Below are 18063 nucleotides of genomic sequence, written 5' to 3'. Positions count from 1 at the left end.
TTTATCCATTCATCCGATGATGGACACTTAGGTTGCTTCCATGTCCTGGCTATTGTAAATAGAGCTGCAATGAACATTTTGGTACATGACTCTTTTTGAATTATGGTTTTCTCAGGGTATATGCCCAGTAGTGGGATTGCTGGGTCGTATGGTAGTTCTATTTGTATTTTTTTAAGGAACCTCCATACTGTTCTCCATAGTGGCTGTATCAATTCACATTCCCACCAGCAGTGCAAGAGTGTTTCCTTTTCTCCACACCCTCTCCAGCATTTATTGTTTCTAGATTTTTTGATGATGGCCATTCTGACCTGTGTGAGATGATATCTCATTGTAGTTTTGATTTGCGTTTTTCTAATGATTAATGATGTTGAGCATCCTTTCATGTGTTTGTTGGCAATCTGTATATCTTCTTTGGAGAAATGTCTGTTTAGGTCTTCTGCCCATTTTTGGATTGGGTTGTTTGTTTTTTTTGTTATTGAGCTGCATGAGCTGCTTGTAAATTTTGGAGATTAATCCTTTGTCAGTTGTTTCATTTGCAAATATTTTCTCCCATTCTGAGGGTTGTCTTTTGGTCTTGTTTATGGTTGCCTTTGCTGTACAAAAGCTTTTAAGTTTCATTAGGTCCCATTTGTTTAGTTTTGTTTTTATTTCCATTTCTCTAGGAGGTGAGTCAAAAAGGATTTTGCTGTGATTTATGTCATAGAGTGTTCTGCCTGTGTTTTCCTCTAAGAGTTTGATAGTTTCTGGACTTACATTTAGGTCTTTAATCCACTTTATTGCATATATAATGAATAGGCCAAATTAAGTAATTGTCTTGATTATTTTTCAAGGAAAATTAGATTCCTCTATAAAAGTACTTTGGTTTTTGTGTGCTTTTTATTTTGTATTGATTTGTTTGTATAAAGTTAGAGTGTTAAATACCCAAGCATACTGCTGGCTTATTTATTTGTTACTATTTAATTGTACACTAAAATAAGTTCATTTTTAATTGTTGTTTACATGACTTTAAATTCATATATATGTTTCTAGATGTTTATTTAAAATAGTTTTATATACCCAATCTAATTGTTTTTTAGATTTTTTGAAATTCCAATGAAAATTCTTCCAAATGTCCGGAGTTCTTCTGAGATCTATGGCCTAATGGTAAAAAATAATAATAATAATTTTTATCTTAAAAAAGGCTTTACTATTCAGAATTCAAAAGTCAATTGTGTTACGTTTTATATTTTGAGACCTGTACATTTTGTGAATGTTGACAGTATGTAAACTAAGAATTTAGTATTGTTTAAATAGTTTTATAACTTAAAATTCTTGAGTCCTACTTACCAGTTTATATTTTATATAAACTTTATATAAAACTGTATATAAAAACTTTATCTATTATAAACTTTATTGGCTTTTCTTTGAGTATTTTAAAGTATTATTGAGATAATCTAACTACAGAGGGTGGTAAGGGAATGTTTGGGCCAGGTTATGCCTTTAATCCAAATAACTGTTCGGTAGTTGTGGTGCCTGCTCTTAATTGATGGGAAGGTCTCTTCACATTTTAGTGGTGTTCTTTTTCCTGTTGAATCTCCTTTAATGGCCAAACCATGTCTCATAGTAGATTCTTTGTCAGCCTGAGCAAAACTTTAGCAAAGAAACTGAAAGCAAAGAGTCTGTTCTGATTTGTGATTCCTGATTAAACTGGTTTTCATCATGGACATTTTTACTGTTGCTTTCATTGAAACCCACAGAAAAAGTAGTCTAAGCAAAAAGTACACTTAGCATTACTGAGTATCTCTGATTACACATCAGGGATGAAAACCTTTAGGACCATTTGAACTGGTGTTTAAGGTCAAAAAACTAGAATTTATGGTAAAGATTAAGAAAAGTCTTAGATTAATTGCCAAAAAATAATGTTTTGATATTTCATGAAAAACATTAGAAACTCTACTTATAGACTTTAATAATAATAATAGAGTAGAACACTAAGTGTTCTGGATAAAGCTTAAGCAAGAATTCTTAAATGTTTTATTTATAATAAAGCCCTTTAAGGCAAAATGGAATTTTGTAAAGGAAGCATAGTCATTGCTTATCTACAATTTAAAAGTGCTTTGATAATTTCATAGCTACCTATAAACTGACTTGGGTCAGAGAAAAAAAAACTATTCTTGAGAAACAGTTTCAGAGGATGGTTAAAAAAACATTTAACTGGCCTAGTTTTCTCTTGCATTTAAAATATTATGCTTCTGTCCCCCTCTCTCCCCTTGCTGACTATAGAAAATCTCTCATAGTCTGGTGAGTAGGTTGCCCACCAATTATGCTACCCATTCATTTGGAAAAGATACAGTGCATTTCCGTTTAGTTTTAGATAAGCAGAAGTCCATTTACTAAGTAGATTAATCTAGAGCCTTCCATGACCCTCCAAATTATTATAAGCTCTAGTCAAGCTTTAGGTGTTTTTAAAATGTAACCTTATTTATTTTTAAGTCTTCCATAAGGCTGAGGAAGACTAAGGTAGTTTTCTGGAATGAGAAATTCTGATGGTCCCTATTACAAAGTACAGTTGTGATGTGCTTTGGGCTTTAGCACAATAGGGAAATCAGGTGTAGTTTTTAGATGTCCTAAACATCTATCTTAAATGATATCTTGCCCAACCTTTCAGACCAGTTAGTTGGAAATGCACTGTCACTTTTTCTGCATGCTTCACCAGAGGATATTCCCAGGAATCCTCCAGAGACCCCCCTCCCTGTGAAGAAAAAAGAGCGCTTTCCGTGCCTGACTGCACATAGTAGATTCTGCTGGTAGTTTGATAATAACTTCAGTAGTATAAGCAAAGACTTCTTTCAGTATTTAAATACATTAAGATATCTAGTCTATAGGTTTCCTGATTCACTTTCAGCCCTTCACTTATTATCCAGGTTCAGATTTTCTAAGAATTTATACAGTAAATAAAAGATAGGTCTTGGATTAACCCAAAAGCATGAAAGAAATAAAATGTCATCCACTAGATAGAGGGCATTTTTTATTTTGTAAAGGGTTTCCACACATATGCTATTATTTCCTTATCATAGCCATGTGAGGTGGCTTCTGTTCTTACCCTCACTGTCACAGATAGGGAACCCGAAGCTCCCAGAGGCCAGGAGACGGGCTTACAAATGGCAGACTGAGGGGTCAGGCAAAAGCTTTAGTTTGGTGCTCTTCTAATACATCACAGGTACATCAGGGATCATATTCCTTTACCCTAATTCCTTAATATCAGTACAAATTGCTTTGTATTAGTGTAAGTTGTTTGTTTTTTTTTCACAATTAAGTTTGGTAAAGTCCACAGACAGTCACTTAAATCTCATTTTTTTTCCGCTAGAATGCTGGCAATACTTGATCAAAGTCAAAAGCACTATTCATGGCATAAATTAACTCTTGCTTATCAAAACTTGAAGAATGATGTTGGCTATGAACAAATAATACCCAATACCTGAACCCTCTCTTGTTTCTTACTTATCTTCAGAGCAGTTTGGGTAGGAAGAACAGTTGGTAAAATACAGCCTCCCAAAACAAACATGTTCCATGCTGGTTTAATAGCTATTTATATGTTCATTTTAAAGGATGTGTTAGTCTTTTCTTAGTAACAACAATAATAGCAAAGAGCTAATGGCCTTTGGCATGCATATAAGCCCAGGCCCATTTTGTAGATAAATAAATTGAGGCATAGAAAGGTTTCAGCGGCCTGCTCAGTGACTAACTAACTAACTAACCAGGAGTAGAACCCGCGTCTCCTGACTCTCAGTCCAGTGTTTCACGTCCATGTCTCTTCTTGTCATTCTAGGAATATTTCTAGTATCTCTCTCTCTGAACCACTCATGTAGTTGAAACACTTGCTTTGTCTTGTCTGCCCACATGCTCTGGCATGTTGCTGTTTGTGTTCATTCCTGTTGCAGTTATGTTAGTAGAGCCAAATTTGTGATTATTCATAATCCTTTTTTAAAATTTTATTAGAAAGCTGGGGCCTTGGAAGGTGTACCAATATCTGGGGTAAGTTTCATCACCAAACATCTCCCTGCTACCCGCCCCCTTCCATGTTATGGCTTCCCTTAATCAATCTTCCTCCTTCCTTAACTATGGAAAATAAGTAAGAGCAGCAGAATTGGCTAATTCTTGTTTCACTGTGACACAGTGTAGGCTATTGAGAATTTTTTCTGAATAAATTAATTCTACCTCTCCCTTCCTGTACCTGTTTGCAGTGTTAACACATGGGAAAATGGCCAAATGGAGGCGATGCAAAGAACATAAGACAATTCGTTCCTTCATAAATAAAGAGGGGAAAATAAATCTTATGGCTGTCCTAGAAAGGAAATGAACAATATTGTCTTAGTCAGTGTTCTTTATTGTCATGTATACTTTCAGTGTTTGGGGGACCAATCTGCTGCATTGGTGGGACAAATGTGCTTCCAGGATGGACAAGCCAAAAACACGTGAGTTTTAAGAAACAGACCTGAAAACCAATGGTGTTTTGTTTGTTTTTCCCTTTGGTGTTTTGAATGAGGAAATGCTTTTGAAGTTCATCCAGGCTGAAAATTAATAGCTTAAGAGTTCCAGTACAGATATATATACTTTTCGCCATTTGTTTTTCTTCATCTCCTTCACATAGAATTCACTATATCATATGTAAACAAACTGATGAGGCTTGTGAAAACCTTAATTTGTAAAATTCAGTACCTTTTCCATCCAGAAACTAGATGTTGGTTTAAAGTATTCTTGCCTCGGGACTTCCCTGGCGGTCCAGCGGTTAAGACTCTGAGCTTCCACTTCCAATTTTCAACATGGTGTTCCTGCCCTAGACTTTCTCACTAATTATAAAGTCATATTTTTGTGGGATTTTCAGTGTTATTTCCCTGGCACTGTGCTTTCTCCCCGTCATGTGGAGTTTCTCCTTCGACAAGAAGCAGAAGGAATGACGGAAGCAGAGATTTGGTGCATTTTTCTCCTAATCTCATCTTCTTACTGCTCATACGTGCAGTCTGTAACAAGCCCCATATTTAATAATGATAAGATTACTCCCACTTTAGGCTGGGAAAGATTCTCAGAGAGGTTAAGCTAGTAAGTGAGAGCAGCAGTCTTTGCACCCAGATGCAGCTGATTCAATTTAGCCGGGGTACTTTACCTCTGTACTTTACTGTCCTCTGTGTGGAAAAGAGTTCCATAGACCTGGCAGGAGACTATCTACGTTTAAGTGTTTTTTTCTTGAGGAATTTCTAATTCTCTCATTAATGTTAACTTCAGTGGTTACGTTCTACTTTTGTCAGTAATGGAATGTCTTTACGTTTTAGATTAAGTGTTCTTGTACTCTAGTAGGGCCAGAAGTCCTCATGCAAAAGTGTGACATTATTTGTGTGAGAGGTTTTTTTTGGAGGGAAGGTGGAAAAATTCTTTGCAGGTCATGATATCCTGAGGTTACCATCAAGGAGTGTTTGAGTCAGCGTGCGTCTGGAAACATATTCTTTGAATTCTGGGTCCCAGGTAGCTGAGTCAGGAGTCAGAGAAACGATAGAAATGGTAGAAAAGTAAGCTGTCCCCTCCGCCCCCTTCTTTCGTCCTCTGCCAGACACCCTAATGCTAGCTAGTAAATCAGATGCTCTCTCTGTGTCAAGTACCTAACACTACAGAGCACATGGGAGGCACCCAATAGAGTTGCCAGATTTTCCCTCTCTTTATCCTCCCCTCCCCCTTAAGCATTATCAGCCAAATCCCGAAATGATGAATTTAAGTTAGGGAGGGCTTGCTGAGTACCTCTGCAGCCATTGCAGGTTGGCAGAGGGGAATAATAGCAAATTGTAAGATCTTTGGGCTCATGTTTCGCTTCCTGAGGGGAAAGAACACAAATATACAGTTCATCATATTATAAATCAGAACTTATGTGCCATAAAAAACTTGGAAGTACTGCTGTTGGGTTTCAAAGGGAGGGGAGACCAATCACAAAAGATTGTTAGTAATGAGATGTTTTGAAGACTTAGCAATATTGGTGAACGCATGGAACACTGAACCAAGATGCAGACAGGGAAATGGAAGACTTTATTTAGAGAATGTGGAGAACATTTGGGTGGGAAAGTGGTTGTGGGAAAATAAGGCTAGGGTGATGGTGTGAAACCCTAAACTTCAGACTGAGGATTTTTTTCTTGAAGGCGGTGGGACACTTCTGAAGGTTTGTGGGCTGCTGTTCTGAGATGACTGGAGCTGTTCATTAATGATATGGCAGTCCTGTGTTAAAGTGGGGAGAGATTAGAAGCAAAGAGGACGTGGCGGAGGCCACCATGGCATCTCAGTAACAAAGACAAGAACTAAGAAGGATGAGGGCTGAGGGAGGCGTGGGTGGATATCCATGGCGCTACAGAGGGACAAGAGACAGGAAGCAGGTATGGAGACTAGTCCCCTGGGCCCAGTGGTTAGATTTAGCCAAAGTAGGGAATGGGTCCAAGTAGAAGAATTTCTGTTTGGGACACGTTGGCAGTACTGGTAGACTGTACATTACACACATACGGTAATGGGGAATGAACTCAGTATAAAAGTAAGGGATTTTGAATTGCCCATATTTAGAGGTGATTTTTGAAGCGATAAGAATAGATAAAATTACCAAGAAAAAGTATACAGGTAGAGGAGATATTTAGAAGAAGGAAGAGGTGAAGGGATGTAGAAGTCAGACAAATAGAATGTAGTTAGTCATTAAAGTGGAGATCCAGTGTAGAGCTGTTGAAGAGAGGGGCTTGGTCAGCAGTGCAAAATAGTACAAATAGGTCATGGAGGCTGAGAATGAGAACAGACCGTTGTACATAGAAGTCAGGTCTTCAGCGGTGACCTCAAAGAATGAAGTTTTAGTACAATGCTCAAGATGGAAGCCAGGTTGCAAGTGGTCAAAAGAGATGCGAGTAGGTAGAGAATAGAGACAGCAAGACAGAATGTGCTTTGCAAAAAGGCAACTATTCAGGAACGGGAAGTGAAGTACGTAGTTCGTTAGGTTAACAGGATCATGGCCAAGTTTGGGGAATTTTGTTTGTGTTTTTAAGTTAAGTTTGTGTTTTAAGTGCCTCCTCTCCCCAGAGGCCCTAAGTGTAATAGAGGAGTCCTTCTGCCTGTTTCACAGCTTCGGCCAGGGCCACTCACGCTCCCGCTGTGTACCATCTTTGTTTGGCCCACTTCTCCGTGGAGAATAGCAAACAACCTTTAACTTTCCAGAGCTCAGAAACGTCAGACGTCTTTCTGGGATGTTTGAGGAAGGACTGGTAGGCCATATAAATGCTGAAAACCCCATATAGGTTTGATGACTGGGAAGAAAAAAATAATAAAATTTAAGAGGAAAGTAATTGCCTGTACACTGTTTTGAAAGCTGTGGCCTAAATGTAGCAAGGAGGTCTCTTCATATATTGACAATACTCAGTAATTACTTATCAAGTATATACAAACTTAAGAATTCACTTTTATTAAGTACCTTGAGCCTCTGCGTCAATTTCATACTTTAAGACTTGTACACTACCATTCAGTATACAGAGTGTTTATATGGGGACTAAATCAGTACAGATTTCTCCTTTAAATAGTGTGGAACAGAAAATTCACTTCCATTTTTACGAATATTTATTAAAGGAGATTGACTTAAAATATATAGCTTTTTCAGCGTCACAGAAGTAAAAAGGCGTAGCGATTTATGTGTTTGAATTCGTATATATATTATTACCCGTACCTGGTGTCATTTGACTGGTGTCTTTGAAAACTTAGATATTCATGAATCCCATGCAGGCCGACAATCAAGCAGAAGAGATAGACGGTCTTGGGCTAATTCTCATTCACAACAGTGGTGCCTGGAAAAATGTTTATCAGAAAAAATTGCCCTGGCTTTCTATTTGCCCCACAAGGCCCGTGGGGAGGGAATCCCAAACAGGGCAGGACAGCTGTGGAGAGCCAAGGGTGATAGTCACAGCCAACTGATTTGAAAACTGTCGCCATGTGACCCTTACTGATATCAGTTTGGGCTGCTTATCTGCCTGGCACAAGTCAAAACCACTCACTCATGTCCAAGCACCAGATTTGTTGCAGAGTCCGAAGGTTTTGCTGATAAGGCTGTCACAAAATAAATTCAGTTCTTCCACGGCAGCTGTGTTACGTGCTGGCTATGACTCTCCCACCAGTGTTAGTAGAATGCCCTGTCCTGCGCAGAGAACAGGGAAAGTAGACCAGCAATAGCTTTTCCCTCTGGGCCCCTCATTTTCCCAAAGTCCACCTACACTTTCCTGTACCCTGGACCTACCCCCTCTCCATGCCAGAAGTTTATGACTGTGCTAATGATGGAGCTAGGCTGGCCCGCTCCATTGCTGAATGCCTGTTAGTCATGATGCTTCACTTCATGGGGATTAATAGCAATGTAAGTGTGACAGAATTTAGGATTTATTGTACCTCAGTGCTATTTTATGAACATGGCCCTGGGCTATGACTAAGTGCCAAATACTATACTTGCATTTTTCCATTAGGATTGCACTAAGTACATTTTCTTCTAGACTGTTCTTTAAAACATTATTCCAAAGAGTTTGTGATGTTTGTTAGCTTTTAGAACTTTTCTAAAACTTTAATATAAATTACTTTTATTGTTCTAAGTTAAATGTTAGTTTTGTAGTATTAATGTTTCATCATTTACTTTTAATAAAATTGTCCTACTGTTCATTCTTCCCCCCAACTATAGGTATGGAACAGGCTGTTTCTTACTATGTAATACAGGCCGTAAGGTTGGTTTTTTTCAAATTAAAAGATTAGTGAAAGTCTTCTTTAACTTCATATAAATAATACTTGAGCATAATTTGCTATTAAGTTACTTTTGAGTCAGGAGCTTTTATTTAATTTCTATCAGGGTTTAATTTAGAGCTCAGTAAAAATGATGAAAATCACTACATGTGAATGGTTCTTGTAAGAACCATTTTAGGTTCTTTGAATTTTACATGTGTGTGTTTAATTGTGTTAGTGGGATATCTATACTAGGACTTTGTCAGATTCTTAATGCAAATCTAATTTGGAACGAGGGATAAACTTTTTATACTGTTTAAGTGTACTGTTCTTAATACTGGTAATTTTGACTTTTAAGATCTATTTTCTAAATTGTTATATTTATTGAATTATGTTGTAACTAGATCATTTTTGCTTTAGAAATATTCTAATGCTATCTTTTTGTTTTCCTGACTAATGAAATCTTTTTCTCTTTGCTACAGTGTGTATTTTCTGAACATGGCCTTCTGACCACAGTGGCTTACAAACTGGGCAGAGACAAACCAGTGTATTATGCGTTAGAAGTAAGTACATTTCATTCAGTATAGATAATGTGACAAACATTCAAAGCTAATGAAAACCACAGTGTTGTCTGTAAGAATGAGAAGCAACTCCTCATCTGTTACAATTTTATAATGACATTGCAACAATTCAGTCACATCTTTATTTTTATTATTTATTTATTTATTTTTGGCTGCCTCGGGTCCTCGTTGCTGCACGCAGGCTTTCTCTGGTTGCAGCGAGTAGGGGGCTACTCTTTGTTCTGGTGCGTGGGCTTCTCATTGCGGTGGCTTCTCTTGTTGCGGAGCACAGGCTCTAGGCGTGCGGGCTTCAGTAGTCGTGGCACACAGGCTCAATAGTTGTGGCGCACGGGCTTAGTAGTTGTGGTGCATGGGCTCAGTAGTTGTGGTGCATGGGCTTAGCTGCTCTGTGGCATGTGGGATCTTCCCGGACCAGAGATCAAACCCGTGTCCCCCTCACTGGCAGGCGAATTCTCAGCCACTGTGCCACCAGGGAAGTCCCCAGTCACATCTTTAGGCTCCACTTCCAATTCTAATTCTCTTGCTATTTCTAGTTACTTCCTAGAAATAGTGTTGAACTGCTCAAAGTCATCCATGAGGGTTGGAATGAACTTCTTCTAAACTCCGGTTAATGTTGTAATTTTGACCTCTTCCCATGAATCACAAATGTTCTTAATGGCATCTAGAGTGGTGAATCCTTTCTACTAGGTTTTCAGTGTACTTTGCCCAGAATAGACCCATCAAAGGAATCACTATCTATGGCAGCTGTAGCCATACAAGATGTATTTCTTAAACAATAAGACTTGAAATTCAAAATTACTCCTTGATCTATGGGCTACAGAATGTATGTTGCATTAGCAGGCAGGAAAACAACACGAGTCTCATTGTATGTCTCCATCAGAGCTCTTGTGTGACCAGGTGCATTGTCAGTGAGTGGTCATATTTTGGAGGGAATCCTCTTCTGAGCATTAGGTCTCCACAGAGGGTTTTAAATATTCAGTAAATCATGTTGTGAACAGATGTGCTGTCATCCAGGCTTTCTTGTTCCATTTATAGAGCACAGGCAGAGTAGATTTAGCATAATTCTTAAGGACCCTAGGATTTTCAGAATGGTAAATGAGCATTGGCTTCAACTTAAAGTCACCAGTTGCGTTAGCCCCTAACAAGAGAGTCAGCCTGTCCTCTGAAGCTCTGAAGCCAGGCATTGACTTATCTTCTCTAGCTATGAAAGTTTCAGATATATCTTCTTCCAGTATAAGGCTGTTTCATCTACACTGAAAATCTGTTGTTTAGTGTGGCCCCCTTCATTAATGAAGGTGTCTTAGCTAGATCTTCTGAATTACTTCCTGTGGCCTCTACATCAGCACTTGCTGCTTTACCTTGTACTTTTATGTTACAGAGACAGTTTCTTTCCTTAAACTTCATGAACCAACCTCTGTTAGTTCCAAACATTTTTTTCTGAAGCTTCCTAACGTCTCTCAGCCTTCATAGAATTAAAGAGAGTTAGGGCCTTGCTCTGGATTAGGCTTTGGCTTAAGGGAATGTTGTAGCTGGTTTGATCTTCTATCCAGACCATTCAAACTTTCTCCATATCAGCAACAAGGCTATTTCACTTCTTTATCATTTGTGTGTCCACTGGAGTACTTTTAATTTACTTCAGGAACTTTTCCTTTGCATTCACAACTTCGCTAAGCATTTGGGGCAAGAAGCCTAGCTTTCAGCCTATCTCAGCTTTAGATGTTCCTTCCTCACTAAGTTTAATTATTTCTATCTAGCTTTTGAGTTAAAGTGAGAGACATGTGACTTTTCCTTTCACTTGAACACTTAGAGGCCATTGCAGGGTTATTAATTGGCCTAATTTCGTTATTGTTCTGTCTCAGGGAATTTTTTTTTTTTTTTTTTTTTTGCGGTACGCGGGGCTCTCACTGCTATGGCCTCTCCCGTTGCGGAGCACGGGCTCCGGACGCGCAGGCTCAGCGGCCATGGCTCACGGGCCCAGCCGCTCCGCGGCACGTGGGATCTTCCCGGACCGGGGCACGAACCCGTGTCCCCTGCATCGGCAGGCAGACTCTCAACCACTGCGCCACCATCGAAACCCAGAACACACACATTTATCATTAAGTTCGCCGTCTTATATAGGCACAGTTTATGGCAACCCAAAACAATTACAATAGCAACACCAAAAATCACTGGTCTCAGATCACCTTAAACAACTATAATAATAAAAGTTTGAAAAAATGGGAGAATTACCAAAATGTGCCACAGGAACACAAAGTGAGCAAATGCTGTTAGAAAAATGGCACCAATAGACTTGCTCTGTGCAGGGTTACCACAAACCTTCAATTTGTAAAAAACACAGTACCTGTGAAGCACAATAAAATGAGGTATCCCCACTGTGGGATTTGTGCCTCCGTGACCATAAACACTGTTTCTGCTACTCTAGCCTGAGTGTTCATTAATTTAGTCTAATAACCCCATCATATCACTGGCTCCAGGAGCATATATTAAAATATCTCGCTCTTTTTCAAATGAATTATTATCAAGCCAAGTCGATGCCATTTTGTATTTGCACAGACAATCTTTTGTTAATCTAAATTGAGGTCTTTGTTTCTTCCTGTTAAATTTCAGGATAGTAATTTCAGCCTGTTCTGACACTGTCTGAATGCTTTTTCATTCTTCCCACTGTTCCTCTTCCAGTTTTGTCTCATCTGGAGACTTAACACATAAGCTTTATGATATCGTTTTTTTGTTTTTTTGGGTTTTTTTGTGTGTGTGTGGTATGCGGGCCTCTCACTGTTGTGGCCTCTCCCATTGCGGAGCACAGGCTCCGGACGCGCAGGCTCAGCGGCCATGGCTCACGGGCCCAGCCGCTCCGCTGCATGTGGGATCTTCCCGGACCGGGGCACGAACCCGTGTCCCCTGCATCGGCAGGCGGACTCTCAACCACTGCGCCACCAGGGAAGCCCCATATGATTTCGTTTTGATTCATGTAATTTTGTTGTTTAGTTTCATAGAATTTTAAAGTAGAGAGGGGCAATAGATTAGATGACAACAGGCTTTGCTACACCCTGCTATTCCCTTGTTTTATACATGAAGAAGACAAGTGAAATTGGAGTCATTTGGCCAAGGTAGCTTGACAGCTAGTAAGTAGCCAATCGTCGATGCAAATCCCGGTTATTGGGCATCAAAGTCTAGATGCCTAGGCCGCTCCACTGTGCCATCTCCTTCCTTGTAAATCTGAGTATTCAGGGCTCCAGTCTACCAAGTCCAGTGTTCTTTTCACTGCATCTCCCATATGTCACACCCTTCTACTAACCTAGCAACTTGATCACAACACACACACACACTAGTATATTAACAACAATAGATAGAATCTTTTTTCTTTTCCGAATTCTCTTCAGTTAACAAACATCTTGTAAAATTAAGAGAATCAAAAAAGAGTGCAGAGAATAAAGTTAGGTGGGTAAAACTTTTTCTCAGTGAATTCATGCAAATTCCACCTGGTCACACTGCTTCCTTTTTGGGTTAAAGTGCTTACAAAGCAGATATTTAATACCCATTTCTTTCATTTGACAGATTGTTGTTAGCCTTGGCAATCTGAGGTATTCAAAAAGTAACTTTCTACCCTTTTTGAAAACTGAAACTATAACTACCCCTCTTAGTTTTTAGTCTTCTTTCATTCTCCCTCTGCTGATTTGGAAGCAACATAACGCATTTCTCATTTTTTGTTGTTGTTTTGGGGTTTTTTGCTAGTACCTTCAAAATAATAACTATATATTTTTCTAAGAGTGCTTATAATTGTTTAGTATTTTTAATAACCACCCAACCATGATGAGGACCTTGAATGCTTTACCCTTGCCACCTCCATCCATAATCATGTTATTGAGTTTAAAATTTTCATTTCCCCTTTTTCTTAAACACTCAATAATTCATACTGTTTTCTTTTCAGTCAATCATAAATCATATCAATTGACATATTTTGTCAATTTCCGTGTCCAGTATCGTTTCCTTGGTCCCATACCTTTTACATCGTCCCCCACCCCCAGTTTTTTCTTGCTGAGGGATAGCCTTTCACAGTTCATAGAGTCTGGTGCGGTGAGCCTATTCTTTTTTAGGTTTGTCTTTATTTTGCTCTCTCTCTGGGGTGGATATAAAACTCAGTTGCTTTATCTGCATCCCTTCTGGCCATTTTTTGATGCTGATGAGACCTTCGCTGTTCTGATTTAAAAGTGGTTCCTTTGTAGATAGGTAATCTGGAAGTTTTAAACGTTATATCCTTATCATTGATGTCCCATAGTTTTACTATGATGTGCCTGAGTTTGGATTTATTTTTACTTATTCTGTTAGGTACTTGGATACAAGTCTGTCTTCAGTTCTGGAACATTCTCAACAATTATCTCTTCAAATATTGCTTCTCTACCATTACCTCCATCCTCTTCTGGAATTGCTATTGTACGGATATTGGAACCTTCCAACCCACCCTCCATGTCTCTTAACTGCCCTTTTATATATTTTTAATCTCTTTGTTTCTCTGTGCTGCATCCCTGGTGAGTTTCTCAGTATCTACCTTACATTTCCAAATTCTCTCTTTAAGACAAACAAAACAAAAATGTTTTAATTGTGAAATGTAACACATGTATAGAAAAAAATGCATAAAACATCAATGTACAGCTTAACAAATTATTATAAAAAGAAGACCCATGTAACCTCACCCAGGTCAGGAAACAGAAAACTACCAGGAACCTTCTATGTGCCCCTCCCAATCACATCCTCTTCCCTTTCCCCTAAGTTAACCCTGCCCTGACTTTTATTATGATCACTTTCTTACTTTTCTTTACAATTCTAACGCTTAAATGTGTAACCCTAAACACGGAAGTTAGTTTTGCATGTTGTTAATACTTTATATATTAAAAATATAAGAGAGAGACTGAGTAATACAGTATGCAATCTTTGATCTGGCCTCTTTCACTCAACATTTTATTTGGGAAATTCATCTGTGTTGTTAAATATAACTATTGTCCCATTCTTTTTCATTACCATGTGTAAATACCACCAGCAGTATATGGGAACACTACTTTGCCTATTTTCTCTGTCTATTCTACAGTTTATCTCATCTATTACATTTTTTAATCTCACTCAGTAATTTCATTTCTACAGTCTTTAACTGGTTATTTTTCATGTCCACCTGATTTTATTTCTCTTTTCTTTTGATTTGTAATTCATGGGGTTTTTTTTCATGGAAATCATACCTTAATCTACCTCTTTGTGTTTTTTTGTTGTTACTGTTTTGTTTTGTTGTTGTTTTTTTCTCTTTTTGGCGGTGCTGCGGACACACAGTGTCTTAGTTCCCCGACTAGGGATTGAACCCGTGCTCCCTGCGGTAGAAGCGCAGAGTCCTAACCACTGGATTGGAATGAATTCTATTCCAGATGTTATGTTTTGTTGGCTGATGTCATTTTTTCCCCTTCCATACATTTTCATTAGAAGTGATGCTTGCAAGCTAGCATATGATATGCTGTAATGTCTAATTTATATAGTATATATACAAAGTATATATATATTTTTAATTTAATCAATTTTTAATAGAAGTATAATTGACTTACAATATTACATTAGTTTTAGGTGTGTAACATAGTGACTCAGTATTTTTGTACATTATGATCACCACAGTATTTTTGTACAAAATGATCACCACAGTAAGTCTAGTTAGCATCTGTCACCATACAAAATTATTACAATATTATTGACTATATTCCCAATGCTGTGTATTACATCCCCATGACTTGTTTATTTTATAACTGGAAGTTTGTACCTCTTAATCTCCCTCATCTATTTCACTCATTCTGCTACCCCCTTACCCCCTGGCAACCAGCATTTTGTTCTCTGTTTCTATGAGTCTATTTCTGTTTTATTATGTTTATTCATTTGTTTTATTTTTTAGATTCCACATGTAAGTGAAATCATGCTATATTTTCTTTCTCTGTCTGATTTATTTCACTTAGCACAATACCCTTCAAGTCCATCCATATTTTCGCAAATGGCAAGATGTCATAATATTCCATTTTATATATATTATAAAGTTATCCATTTTGTCCATCTATTAATAGATGCTTAGGTTGCTTTCATATCTTGGCTATTGTAAATAGTGATGCAATGAACGTAGGGGTGCATATATCTTTTCTAACTAGCGTTTTTGTTTTCTTTGGAAAAATACCCAGAAGTGGATTTGCTGTATCGTATGGTAGCTCTACTTTTGATTTTTTGAGGAACCTCCACACTGTTTTCCACAGTGGCTGTACCAACTTAACATTCCCACCAACAGTGTCCAAGAGTTCCCTTTTCTCCACACCCTCGCCAACACTTGTTGTTTGTAGTATTTTTGATAATAGCCATTATGACAGGTATCTAGCTCATTGTGGTTATGATTTGCATTTCCCTGTTGATTAGTGATATTGAGCACCTTTTCATGTGTTTATTGACTATCTATATGTCTTCTTTGGAAAAATGTCTACTCAGATCCTCTGTCAATTTTTTAATCAAATTGTTTGTTTGTATTTGATGTTGAGTTATTTGAGTTCTTTGTATATTTTGTATATTAACCCCTTATGAGATATATCATTTGCAAATATCTTCTCCCATTCAGTGGGCTACCTTTTCGTTTTGTTGATACCTTCCTTCACTGTGCAAAAGCTTTTTAGTTTATTTTCACTTTCGTTTCCCTTGCCTGAGGAGACAGATCCAAAAAAATATTGCTAAGACCCAAGGTCAGAGAGCATACTGCCTGTGTTTTCTCTAAGAGTTTTATGGTTCCAGGTCTTGCATTTAAGTTTTTAATCTATTTGGAGTTTATTTTTATATATGGTGTGAGAAAGTAGTCCAGTTTGATTCTCTTGCATGGAGCTTTTTTATTTTCCCAACACCATGGCTGATGTTTTAATAATAGATTTCTTCATGTATTTTGGAATTTTCCCTTCCAGACTCATTTTCCATTAAGCCAATAGCCCTAGTCAGCGCGTAGACAATTGCTTGTTTTCCAGTACCCCTACACAAGCAGGAAAGCACTACCTAGCCCCTGGCTTCAGACACTGACAGTCTTCCTGATCTTACACCAAGCACTTCGAATCCCTTTCCTCTGCAGGAGTCAGCTCCGGCCACCACTCCTGCTCCCTGACACACACAGAAAAATGACTCACAATCCATCATGCCTGTGGCCTCAAATCCTGCTTAGCCATGCATTTCTGTTTCTGTCCACATTGATGCTATTCTCTGTCTGAGTTAGCATGTGTTGTTTTGGTTTTCTCTTTTTATGTTTTGCCTGTTATCCTCTGTTAGGGACAGAGGTGATTTTTTTTTAATAATGTAGTTTATTTATTTATTTATTTATTTATGGCTGCGTTGGGTCTTTGTTGCTGCGTGCAGGCTTCAGTAGTTGTGGCTCGTGGGCTCAGTAGTTGTGGCTCACGGGCTTAGTTGCTCCACAGCAGGCATGTGGGATCTTCCCGGACCAGGCCTCAAACCCGTGTCCCCTGCATTGGCAGGTGGATTTTTAACCACTGCGCCACCAGGGAAGCCCCAGGACAGGTGATTTTTAAAGTGCAAACTCATCCATCTCTGTTGATAGGGATGTTTACTTCTTTTTTATCACCAAGAATATTAACATCTCTGGGTCCTTATTTCATTGTTAGTAAAAAGGAATTGGGACACCTGATGCTTCAGTTGTTTTGAGACTTTAAACTCATATTAAACTGCTAAAATTTGTCCCACTCTTTTTTTTTTTTTAAATAAACATTTATTTATTTATGGCTACGTTGGGTCTTCGTTGCTGCGTGCGGGCTTTCTCTAGTTGCGGCAAGCGGGGGCTACTCTTCGTTGCGGTACACGGGCTTCTCATTGCGGTGGCTTCTCTTGTTGCGGAGCATGGGCACTAGACCTGTGGGAGGGCTTCAGTAGTTGTGGCACACGGGCTCAGTAGTTGTGGCATGCGGGCTCAGTAGTTGTGGCTCGTGGGCTCTAGAGTGCAGGCTCAGTAGTTGTGGCACACAGGCTTAGTTGCTCCGTGGCATGTGGAATCTTCCCAGACCAGGGCTCAAACCCATGTCCCCTGCATTGGCAGGCGGATTCTTAACCACTGTGCCACCAGGGAAGCCCTGTACCACTCTTAATAGTTGGAAAATTTTCTTAGTGGTGGAAGATACTGAAGCAAAATAGACCAAGGATTACCAAAATAGAACGAGTAGTTCTGCCTTCCCTCTGCCATCTGTGCACTGTCTTCCCCAAGCTGTGCTTTTCCCTTCCTTGTTCATCTTCTTTTTCTAAATGTTATTTCACGAAACAAAATTCTTTTGGGGGCCTTTAATCTGATTATGAACGTGAGCTTACTTTGGATTTGAGACTTCCACGTTCTGTATTCTGTCACTAGGATATAAGTTCCCTGAGGTCAGAATATTTATCTGTCTTGTTCACCACTCTATCCCAGAGGCTGGCACATAGCAGACACTTAATAAATATTGTTTATATACCAAATCCTATGTTATGCCATTTTTGTCTATTTAAACATGAGCTTCAAAGAGGATTCCTTATATCCCCCCATTGTTTTCTTTGAATGTCCTTTTTCTCCTATCGTTTGTATGACTTGTGATTATAGTGTTAAATTTTTGTTTTTGGAGTTTTTCATCCCTCTTCAGCCAGATATTCCATTTCAGGTATAAGTCTCATATATTAGTTAACTGTTGCTGCATAACAATATTACCACTGATGTAAG

At 38.6% G+C, this 18063-nt stretch overlaps 1 protein-coding gene across 9 annotated transcripts in view; it reads left to right on the top strand.

The window, feature by feature from the left end:
• Window positions 1-18063, top strand: part of GK (glycerol kinase) — a 77112-nt gene that overhangs the window by 44299 nt on the left and 14750 nt on the right. For 5 of the 9 annotated variants that reach the window (XM_067724436.1, XM_067724430.1, XM_067724434.1 and 2 more), the window contains 6 exons: window positions 1077-1143; window positions 2263-2280; window positions 3979-4014; window positions 4387-4454; window positions 8705-8747; window positions 9225-9305. In XM_067724436.1, coding sequence (XP_067580537.1) covers window positions 1077-1143; window positions 2263-2280; window positions 3979-4014; window positions 4387-4454; window positions 8705-8747; window positions 9225-9305 — 313 coding nt within the window. The remainder of the gene's footprint in view (window positions 1-1076; window positions 1144-2262; window positions 2281-3978; window positions 4015-4386; window positions 4455-8704; window positions 8748-9224; window positions 9306-18063) is intronic. The other 4 variants (XM_067724438.1, XM_067724431.1, XM_067724437.1 and 1 more) reach the window with 2 other exon arrangements.

This window comes from Pseudorca crassidens, chromosome X, assembly GCF_039906515.1.
Source record: "Pseudorca crassidens isolate mPseCra1 chromosome X, mPseCra1.hap1, whole genome shotgun sequence".
NCBI classification, from domain to species: Eukaryota; Metazoa; Chordata; class Mammalia; order Artiodactyla; family Delphinidae; genus Pseudorca; species Pseudorca crassidens.
The sequence above is the reverse complement of the archived record's forward strand: the minus strand, read 5'-3'. Positions and strand labels throughout refer to the sequence as shown.